This window comes from Electrophorus electricus, chromosome 18 (assembly GCF_041902795.1).
Source record: "Electrophorus electricus isolate QZ-2024a chromosome 18, ASM4190279v1, whole genome shotgun sequence".
Lineage (NCBI taxonomy): Eukaryota > Metazoa > Chordata > Actinopteri > Gymnotiformes > Gymnotidae > Electrophorus > Electrophorus electricus.
In genome coordinates this window covers 10,675,001-10,685,606 of record NC_137514.1, presented here as the reverse complement: position 1 = coordinate 10,685,606, position 10,606 = coordinate 10,675,001, and the positions used below count along the sequence as shown (strand labels likewise).

Below are 10,606 nucleotides of genomic sequence, written 5' to 3'. Positions count from 1 at the left end.
AAACAACAACAAAGAGAACAAAAAATAATGTTTTTATTCACATCACTGACACAACATTTTCATAGAGACTATGGGTCTTTCTGGTCAGGTCGGGCCCCTGTAAGGTAGTCCTCATGAAGGCTGTGACAGCTACGGCAACCTCTTTGGGACAGAATCTGACACCTGCCAATGCCGAGCAAAGCTCGTCCACAGTTCCCGCAGGCAGCCAGTCGTGTGGAATATCCAGGAGGCATTTTTCTATGGTGCCATCCTTAACGTCCATGTCAAGTACTATTTCCGCGCCTTCTGCTACAAAAGGCAGGGTGATGCTGAACTTTGGAGTCTTCCCGTAAACCCATTCCCAGGATTTCAGATCAGCTGCCATTTTATTAACGCCGGGCATAAGGGCTTCCACGCTAGGATCAACTGTAACGAGAGGACCGTCAAATCCAAATTCCACATTGTAACGTGCGGCAACGGCTTCCATAACGGCACTGGGATCCAACCTGGGATCCTCATCCAGGAGATTTTTAACAGGGGAAGGTACACTCGGGGTGGCGTTGCTTTTAATGCCCTGGTAGGGGCTTTTCAGCACCGAGGACAACAGGGTGCGATCCGCGCAACACAGCAGTGTGCAGTGGTGATAAGCGGATGTCCGCCCCAGCTTCGCAGCGGTGCCTGAGACTTTATAACCACCGTCCAGCACAATGTCGAATCTCTCGGTCGCGCTGACGTTTAAACCTGGGCTCAGGTCCGTAAGAGCGCCGGTCACGACACCAAGGTTTCTTCGCCGGTCGTATTTCTTCTTCGACGTGAAGAAGGTGATGTTGACGTTGCCCAGGTCGTGGAAGACCGTCCCACCGCCACTGCGGCGCCGCGCCAGCGGGATTCCTCTCCGTCTCACCAAAGGGAGGTTACATTCGTGCCAGGGGTTCTGATGCCGGCCAACAACCACAGCGGCCGTATTTCTCCACAAAAAAAGCACACTCCGATTCTGCAGGTCAACGCGGTCGTGTATCCAGTCTTCTAAAGCCAGGTTTTCAAAAATGTCCGTTGACGTTGATTTGAGAACGAGCCCCGATTGACCAGTTTCGTCGAAAAACGTTTTCAATGTACTACTGTGTCGAACAAGCCGTGTCTTGACAAACTCTCTCAATAAAGTCCTCCAAAGCATTGTTTTCCTTTCAACGTTCCCTGCTTCTGCCGTTTTCTGATAGTATCATCTCTACTGATTTATTTTAAAACTGCATGTCAGCGACTGGGCATTTAAACAGGTGGAATTAACCCATCTAGTCCATAGATAGTTTATTACAATTGCGAGTTTTACTTCCTGTGTCAAAAGATACTCTTCCCACTTTGTGAAAAGTCCTTTTTAGTACCAATCAACGTTGAGATGGTTCTTTTCATTTGGCATGCAGGTTACTTTTCACAATAACATATCACACTAAATTTTAATTATATATTACACACAAAACCTACGTACAAACTTCATTTACAACATGTCTTTTAATGACCAGGTCGCTCCGCTTTTAATTTGGAAACAAATTTGCCTCATACTCAGCCATCTTTGACATTTGTTTATTGTTTCGGTGGTCACATTGCCAGGGTCGCTGGGCAAAGGCTGGGAGGTAAGTTTGGCTGTAATTGCTAATCGGTAAGTAAGGTTTTCTTAACAAGAATGCGTGTAATTGTGCGCGTCCTGGTATATATAACAAAGTCAAGGTGGCACGTTTATAATTTCCTTATAGATAACGGTGCATTAATTCGCTCTTAGCTTTTGAGCTGTCTGACCTTGCCTCGTCACCAACGTCCAGTGTTGCTTGAGGTATTGAGGGAGAATATAATGTGCAATAATGGTTTACCTCAACTTCTAGATACGATCGTCCAACACCAACAGTATTAATAATTTCTAATAATTTCAAAAGATGTGTTATATGCTTGGGTGGCTCTCTATATACCTAAGCGTAATTCAGTTATCAGCATACTTTGTTATTATCATACTTTGCTATTATCATACTTGGCGTAATAGCTTGTCTGATGTGTACTGATTAGTTCCACCGAAGTATTTACTTTCAGCACTTTGGTCATCCAGTTTATGTTTTGGAAGGCGCAGTGTTTGAACACAGACTTCAATTCTCTAGTTAAAATCTCTCAAAATGTCATCTCTTAGATTTTAGCTATCAGTGAGACCATCCAATAGCGACCTAAACTAATAGTGTAATTCCAAAACTATTTCGGGTTAATATCTTGATACAGTGTTTCTCAATTCTGCGCAATCTGCACATCTTTAAAATAAAAACAGGGCCCATGCATAAAATTGGTTCATGGGTCCCCTTAGTCCACTCTAGATTGCAATTTAAGGCACACAAAAGCCTAGCATTTAAAAAAACATGATGATAGTTTCTTACACTTCAGCTATAGTTGTATTCCTAAATTTTTAAAAATGCACACTGTTCAAGAATGGCTGGCCGTCGTGCTGCCCTGAAGACCATTGATTGGCTGGCGTTTGCTGAGCGTGTCCCACCCCATCAGAGGAACATGTTCAACTCACTGAAGACCAGAAGTGATGCCATCTCTGCCAAGTATGTCAGAACTGTCAACCATCAGTCCATATTAGGACAGCAGACAGTGGTGTATGTCTTGAGTGTCATTAGGCTGGGGGTCCTCTTTATGGGGATGTCATGTATGCTGGCTCAAGTTTTCCTCAGTCTTGTTATGTAGTTCAGAACCGTAGAGGTCTGGTAAACCCAGAAACAACACTTTTCACAGTAAATCCCAGTAATACCATGTTAATTAACAGTATTCTATCTTTACTGTGGATTTGAACTAGAATAATTGTTCTCTCTCTCTCTCTCTCTCTCTCTCTCTCTCTCTCTCTCTCTCTCTCTCTCTCTCTCTCTCTATGTCTGTGATATGCAGGTTAGCCTCTCTGCCTGAAAAACCTGCTTCCATTGACTGGGCCTACTACAGGAGTGTGGTGGCTAAACCAGGCATGGTGGACGAGTTTGAGAAAAGGGTCAGAATATAGTAATTTTAGCTCATTTCTTGCGAATTGACATCTTAAAAGTCTTCGAGCGAGATCAATTCATTTTATCTAGTTCCTAATATTGTGGTGATTAGTTTCAAATGGCTTGTCAGTTTGTAAGAGAATTAGCTGCTAATTCTAAACTAAGAATGTATAAGTACAAGCAGTTGTTTGGGTAAGGAATACCTATTTGATTCCCTATGTGTCTGCATTGCAGTTCAATGCTCTGAAGGTGCCTGAGCCAGTAGACACTCAGACGAGCGCCATCACTACGCAGGAGGTAGAGACAGTGAGTACAACAGCCTTCGGTCATTCTCCTTTACGTCTGCTTCCAAAAATGGCACGTGGCTGGAGAATTCACTGAAGCCGGCTTGGTGAAAGATGGGAAAGAGTCGCTGGGTTATGCTTACTTGCCTAAGTGCTCATTACACGCAGAACGATGTCCAATAACCTTGAATTTTGTTCATCACAAGCATTACAAACATTTGCGTCATTACATTTTACATGCACATGAAGACGTGTGAAAACACACACAAATACACACTCATTGCTGTTTTCTCGCTTGTCTGTCAAGAACAAGGATGCCATGTCCTACATTGAGGCCTCCAGTGCCCGCATCGCTGGTTATGAGAAAGAGGTACGATGTTGCTCGCTAGCATAAGCATTCAGTTCTTAGTTGTCATTAAAGTCTTCTGGAGGACTTTGGCTTTTCTGAGTGGTGCCTTGGTGTCTCGCAGCTGGAGAAGTTCAAGAACATGGTTCCCTTCGACCAGATGACCATTGAGGATCTGAATGCTGCGTTCCCGGAGACTAAGCTAGACAAAGTGAAGTACCCTTACTGGCCACACAAGCCTATTGCTGAACTTTAAATAAACACTTACAGTCTAAAAACAACACAGCTCCTCCTCTTTATTTGGAGGCTCCTCCAAATAACTCCTCACCTGCAGCTTCCATTATACGTTTGCACAGCCACTGGGAGATTGTTTGTTTTTGTTTGTTTGTTATTTGTTTGCTTGGTTGGTTTCTTCATATTCTTGAGAATGAATGTTTTGTTTGTATTTTTCATCTCAAGATGGCTTTGCTCCTTAAGGGTTCACCATTGAATCGTGTTCTTATTTGGCTGTGTGAGTGCAGGCCTTGGATGCACACTGACCAGCCACTTTATTACAAACACCTACCTTGCACTTTTGCTCATTAAATACACCTGTCTGATAGATGCATTTAACATTCAACACCTTGTTGCCAGTGACATGATACTGATGAAGGGCTTGAAGATGATGCTTGATGTTGCCCAAAGCAACTCTGCTCGCTTTCCCTGGAGAAGTCAATGCAATTATTCGAAATGCCAGCAGAGGTCTCCTGTTCATCAGATAAAGGCAATATGTCTGTGATTGGATCACTGCAGTATGTTCATTTAAGAGAAACGGTCAGCATTAAATCGTACCTAAGAAAGTATTAAATGTTACTAAACAGTTAAATAATGTATCTAGTTTTTATTGTTTTACTATAGTAATGATAATGTGTTATTTTAAGAGCTGTTTAATATTGTACCCTTATTGTAAAGTATTACCAAAGTTATAGTGATGATAACAATCATAGTTTTTCATATTCTTTATTGATGTATTCTTACTGTGAAGTGATACTAACTTTGGTCACAGGTATTTACATTTTTGGTGATTAGGTGATAGTCAATTAGGAAATTAAATATGAAAACATTTTTATCAACAGATTTTGTAGCACCGTTTCGATTAAAAGTGTGTGAACATTAGAAAGAATCGCGACGACACTTGCCTGCGTGTAATAACAGCAGTAGCTTTGCCCTGTATTGGTCAGGATTAAAGACCGCGGGGCACGCACATTGCTCTCACTAACGGTGGGCGGACGAATCAAACGCTTTACGATTTCGAGTCCCGTTTTTTTCCCCCAAGAACGACATTAATACAGTTAGGTACTGATGATTGGATAATGCGTTCATAGTGCTTATCGCTGATTGGCTGCTCCTTCCGGACAAGCCCTAAGTGGGAGGGGTCTTGTTCGTAGATGTTTCCGGTGAGAGTGGTGTCTGAGAAGAAGACGCGAGGTTCAGGTAGGGTAAAACAACAAATCTCCACGTATTACGCTCCGGTTATCAGCTTAAATGACAGAGGTGATTTCGCACAATAATAAGTCAGTCCCTTACATTAGGGCTGCCTTTAGATTTTGCGACGGAAGTATTTCTATAACACCTTCGTGGTGCGGCGTTGCACCGTTGATGTCCCTTTCGAGGTCATAGCACAGCATTGCGCCTACAAGAATTAAACCAAGCGAGCTCGTCGTAAACTTGAATTTACTGTTTGCTTATTCACAAGCTAGAATGTGTATGAATGAAGAACAGCCTCTTAAGAACAGGCGCTTATTTGCGGCTAGCGAGTGCTGCTCCGGGAGACACTTTATGGGTAGCTAGCTAAGCTTAGCCACCCCAGAACTGTCAACACCGCTCCTCGTCCGGACTTGCAGCCTTCTTGGGTGTGTAAGGGTTAATCCGAACGGGTGTTAAATGCCCTGGGCTCGGACCCTTCTCCGCTCATACCCCAGTGTTTCCAGGTCAGCTAGCACGTTAATGCGCCCGGCAGGGTCCACCTCAATAGCGCAGTGGCGCAGGCAAGACACGCTTTGACTGTCTTGGCACTGCACACTCGTTTGGGTGTTGTCGAGTGAAAAGCAAAGGTTTAAAAGTAAGAGAACACGCCTCTGTTTAATTTCTGAATGAGTTTCATTATTGTTGTTACAGAACGTAGTGTACACTAGTACCGGTTGGGAATGATTCGTGAAACTTGACGTATTTCTAACTTGAACTCCAGAGGACCTGAATAAATCCAACATTAGCATTTGTGTGTGTGTGTGTTTGTTTGTGTGTACGTGTGTACTGGGATCTGTGTGTTTGGCGTTTCCCAGAGAGAGTCTCCTGCCTCCGCTTGTACACTGAAGCCATTGTCAGCAGGGGACAATAACAGTAAGGAGGGGTCCGGCCAGAGAAGCCTGACTCGTCAGCGCTTTTCAGCCTCAAATCGGGAAAGAGACTGTGAATGCAAACCTAGCCCGAACCGATTTCAGCAGAGATACTGTTAGTCTGATGCATGTTAGTTTACATTTATGGCATTTGGCAGATGCCATTGTCAAGAATGTTTTAGATATGTAGCACTATACCCGTATGTGTGCTCTCTGGGAATCAAAGCCATGATGCTGGTGTTTCTAACGCCTTACTCTATCTAGTGTAGCAGGTGAGTTACAGGAGCAGCTTCTCTGTTTATTTTTAGGTAGCGTAGTTCTTCAGTAGTTCGCTAGCCATGGGATGCAAAATGTCCACTGTTTGAACGCAACTGATAAATCTCTCCACTTACCGCATGACGCTAATGCTCTCAGCCACTTGCGTATAGTCTACAGTTACTGTAATGCACACTCGCATTTGATGTGCCATAATCTGAGACCGACAGATCATAACCTAACCCCCCCCCCCCCCGCTAGTCCTTGCTACCCGGTGATTAGGCTGATGGTGCCGGAGGAAGTGCAGGTTAACACATCAATTTGCTGCAAATTGCAGGTCTGGATCGGAAAGCAAGGAGCAGAACTGTGTGTTTGTGTGTGTGTGTGTGTGTGTGTGTGTGTGTGCAGCTGGAGATTTTTAGATATGATGCCACTCTGTGGTGTGGGGGTGGCTGTGCTGTTTATGCCTGTTTTGAATGTGCTGGGTAGCTGTGCACTGATACCATATGAGCATTTCTTACCCTTATCAGGCAGATGTTGCATAAGGCAAGTGTTTATATCCTTACTGAATGTTGCCATATTAGCAACATTCAATGGTGTGTGTGTGTGTGTGTGTGTGTGTGTGTTTGAGAGATGAACATGTTTGTGCTGATGTGTACTTTGTTGCATTATCGCCTCTTTAATGCTGTGTGTGTGTGTGTGTGTGTGTGTGTGTGTGTGTGTGTGTTGCAGCAGTTGTTAATGGACCAGCTGTGTGTGGTGCCACTGTTAGAATGGGACCGAGCATCTCAGGACCAGAGTCCCACGTTACTTCAGATGTGAGCGTGCCACCCCTTCTCACACACACACACACACACACACACACACACACACACACACAGAGCAGTACATCCACTCAGCCTGCAGTATCCCCCTCCCACTACAAGATATTTCTTAGTAATGCGACACCATTTAGACAAAGATTAGACAAATCTGACCTTCACTGACAACTCTCGTGACTAACTAGACGATTAGTCTAGACTAAATACCACACTGCAGCACCAGAACCTGTTACCCACACACTTGTCCCAACACTTTCTCCATCAGAGACCTGGTAAGACATGCTCCACCCGGGCTACGGTGTCATGTTCCGGTTACTTCTGTGTTCTGCTTCCCAGCACATCCACCTACATTCCAGCTCCCCTCCAACCGCATGCTGTTGTTGTTTCCTTTCCTTCCTGATGGAGTCGAGTACAGCGGTTTTCGGGAGCTGGGGTTGGGTCAGGATTAGGATTGGAGATTTAGTTGAAGAGTTGAAATGAACCCGCAGCCCAAACCCCTCCCTCCCCTGAGCTCCGCCCCTCTCCCCGCCCCTCTCCCCGCCCCTCTCTCTCATCGTCAACACTATCAGCTGTTCTCTTTAATTTCATCCAGCGTTCTGTAGCCGTGGTTTCTTGTTTGCGGTTTCACCGATGAGGGGATAATGGCCCGGAGCTCTTTGGTTCTGGGTGTAATCATGTGAACTGCTGAACTGTGACTCATGACAAAAATGTATGTCTGTTGCTGATTTGAGATTTTCACCGCCCTTCCTAACGGCTCATGTTACAAATTGGATACAGAAAGCTGATCTCAGATCAGCCTTGAAGAGTGTCATTTGCACTCAACCGGCATCGTGAACATGCTTATCACACCTTATCTAATCTCATCCGAAGGTCCTTATCGTTACGTAAAAGTTCACTTTGACTGCGGTGGTACTACTATGAGTTCACTGTATTTAATTATTAATTGTTTGTAAATGAATCATGAAAGATACATACAGACCGTAAACATGTACAGGAAACCCCTTCTCCTGGTTTAGATGGCCAAGTTCAGATTTAGAAAGTGATATTCTAAAATGCAGGCTATATTGTTTTAAGCGGAGGGTTTGTGTTTGACCTGTTTCCATATTTTAAGGAAGAACACTCTGGGGACTGAACTTGTTATTTCATCTCATTCTTCTTCCTTTTTTCTGCCCTCTTGCTTCTGCTGGTTGTTAGGAAATGTTACGTTATGAAAACTGTCTTTCAGCACTCACCTCAGTCCTGAGCCTTCATCATCTGTCTCTGTCTCTCTCTCTGTCTCTCTCTCTCTCTCTGTCTCTCTCTGTCTCTCTCTCTCTGTCTCTCTCTCTCTCTCTCTCTCTCTCTGTCTCACCGCGTCTCCCTCGCTCTCAGCATCTCTCTCTGTGTCTCCCCACTCGTGTCTCTCTGCTGGAGCTCATTCACAACATGCTGATACATGCTGTGTGTGTGTGTGTGTGTGTGTGTGTGTTGGGCTCCCTTGGGAACTGTGATCTCATTACCGAGCCCTTGCTTCGCCTCGGTCTCGACTCGGAAGCCAAACCGTGAAATAGCTGACAGTGTGGGAGCAGCTCGGCGGCACGAACGTTACCAGCTATTGTCGGCATTGTTCGGAGGTTCCTTGTGTTGTCAGCCCTGAGCATTTCATGCATGAAGGAAAATAATGAAGTATTTTAGGGACATGAGATGGAACGAGGGTGTGGGAGCCTGAGGAACTGAGGAAACAGCAGGAGATCATGAAGGTACATGGGAGAGAGCAGAGAGCTCATATTTCCGCCCTGCGGGCCTACCTCACCCAGCAGGCCTACCTAACCCCAGGCTGCCGTCGAAGCAGACTGCAATCAAAGTGGTCACGTTCACTCAGTTTGTTTGCTTATTTATTTATTTATCTATTATTTACTTACTAGGAACGCAAACCAGCAGAGTTACTGGGAGACGCCACTTCATTCCGTTGTACTCGTGCGGTGAAATTACAGCTGTTCTGTTCTGTTTTATTCCGACTCAAGATGTGCCCTTTTTTTTACCAAGCAGGACGGATTTGGAAACATAAAGACGCTTGTGGAGGACCAGCTTCAGACCAGCATGGTTAGTGCACACGTAATTACGCACTTACTGAGAGGATTTGCATCCCACGTTCCTGTTACTCCCTTCCCAACGTGTGGTCATAACGTTTGCACGTGCACACCCACCTTCCTGACAGCCGTCGTATTCTCGCTCTGTGTCTCGCTCTGTGTCTCGCTCTGCCTTACTGTATCTATTGATCTTATCACTGTCACTTTCTCTTTTGCCTGCCTACCTCTCTCTCTGTCTCTCTCTCTCTCTCTGTCTCTCTCTCTCTCTCCCTCACCTTTGGTTTTCCTTTAGGTGGTGGGAATAGTGCTCGGCGCTGGCATCGCCATAGTCTTCATCGCCATTCTCATCTTCTTCGTCCTGCGCAGGATTCAGCTTCGAAGTCAGTATCTAGAACCTTCTAGAAACGTTATTATCGTCTAGCATTATTTCAGCATCTCCTTTTGTATTTTGTCAGTAATTATCTACAGTATAAAAATCACTGTTTGCTTTTTTTTTTTGTAATTCTTCATTTTTGTGATGGAGATATTAGCCCTCTAAAATCAGACTATTTCTGTTTAATAGTGTCTTTAAAAAAAGATGTAATGTATTGTTGCTGCTGTGTCTATTTTGATATATATAATATTTTGCTAACAAACTGATTTAAGCACATTTCTAGATGTACAGGAATATAGTCCACCCTTCAGAGATCTCTAGTCATTACTCTTTATTAATAGATTATTCTTGTTGTTGTTGTTATTATTATTATTATTATTATTATTATTATTATTATTATTATTATTATTATTATTATTGCCAAGATCCTCATTTTGAAGAGAAGTTAACGTTTGTTGCACTGGCAACATTAGCTTTATGTGTAGTGATGAACCAGACAACAGCGCACAGGTATTTGTTTACACAATACGCAAAACAGCCTTTTGGCCATATCGCTGAAGGACAGGCATTGGAGGGTTAGGCGTGACCTTTTAACCTTTGAGCTTTCGATCTGACAGACCTCGCGGCGCAGGAAGCTCCGAAGTACCGCTTCCGTAAGCGAGACAAGGTTCTGTTCTACGGCAGGAAGATCATGCGGAAGGTGTCTCAGTCCACCTCCTCTCTGGTTGGCACCTCCTCCTGCTCCCGCCCGCGGCTGAAGAAGAAGCAGAAGATGCTCAACATTGCAAAAAAGTGCGTATCGGAGGTGCCGTGACCCCAGCTTGCGTTGGGTAGAGGGCGCCAGGCTGTAGTGCCTGCCATGAGAATCTCTCCTGCCCTCTGTGCAAATCTTTCTCTCAGTCTCTCCGTATCGCCGTCTCTCCCAGGATCCTGCGCTTTAAGAAGGAGGTCCCCACCTTGCAGATGAAGGAGCCTCCTCCCTCCGTGCTGGAGGCCGACCTCACGGAGTTCGACGTGGCCAACTCGCACCTTCCCTCGGAGGTGCTCTACATGCTGAAAAACGTGCGGTAAGCAGGCATGCACGTGGCTCCGCCTC

At 44.8% G+C, this 10,606-nt stretch overlaps 3 protein-coding genes across 13 annotated transcripts in view; 2 read left to right on the top strand and 1 right to left on the bottom strand.

Moving 5' to 3' along the window:
* Nucleotides 1–13: 13 nt before the first annotated feature.
* lipt1 (lipoyltransferase 1) lies at nt 14–1,298 on the bottom strand. The gene has a single exon (XM_027014847.3). The coding sequence runs from the start codon at nt 1,151–1,153 to the stop codon at nt 38–40; it is 1,116 nt and encodes a 371-aa protein (XP_026870648.3). The 5' UTR covers nt 1,154–1,298; the 3' UTR covers nt 14–37.
* A 158-nt stretch (nt 1,299–1,456) lies between these two features.
* Nucleotides 1,457–3,898, top strand: LOC113580327 (ATP synthase peripheral stalk subunit d, mitochondrial-like). Of its 2 annotated transcripts, none has more exons than XM_027014806.3 (6): nt 1,457–1,607; nt 2,439–2,561; nt 2,899–2,995; nt 3,222–3,293; nt 3,579–3,641; nt 3,742–3,898. In XM_027014806.3, exons 2-6 carry the CDS (start codon nt 2,440–2,442, stop codon nt 3,871–3,873), a joined length of 486 nt encoding a protein of 161 aa, XP_026870607.2. In that variant the 5' UTR covers nt 1,457–1,607; nt 2,439; the 3' UTR covers nt 3,874–3,898. The 2 variants fall into 2 exon arrangements, with proteins under 2 accessions (XP_026870607.2, XP_026870608.2); XM_027014807.3 differs by having other exon boundaries at nt 1,571–1,633.
* A 1,076-nt stretch (nt 3,899–4,974) lies between these two features.
* pnpla6 (patatin-like phospholipase domain containing 6) overlaps nt 4,975–10,606 on the top strand; it is a 27,048-nt gene continuing 21,416 nt past the window's right edge. For 3 of the 10 annotated variants that reach the window (XM_035534966.2, XM_035534962.2, XM_035534960.2), the window contains exons 1-6: nt 4,976–5,090; nt 6,980–7,065; nt 9,097–9,150; nt 9,430–9,517; nt 10,128–10,302; nt 10,437–10,577. In XM_035534966.2, the coding sequence (XP_035390859.1) occupies nt 5,045–5,090; nt 6,980–7,065; nt 9,097–9,150; nt 9,430–9,517; nt 10,128–10,302; nt 10,437–10,577 (590 nt within the window). In that variant the 5' untranslated portion in view covers nt 4,976–5,044. Of the gene's footprint in view, nt 5,091–5,938; nt 6,265–6,979; nt 7,066–9,096; nt 9,151–9,429; nt 9,518–10,127; nt 10,303–10,436; nt 10,578–10,606 lie in introns of those variants that run through there. The other 7 variants (XM_035534968.2, XM_035534967.2, XM_035534965.2 and 4 more) reach the window with 5 other exon arrangements.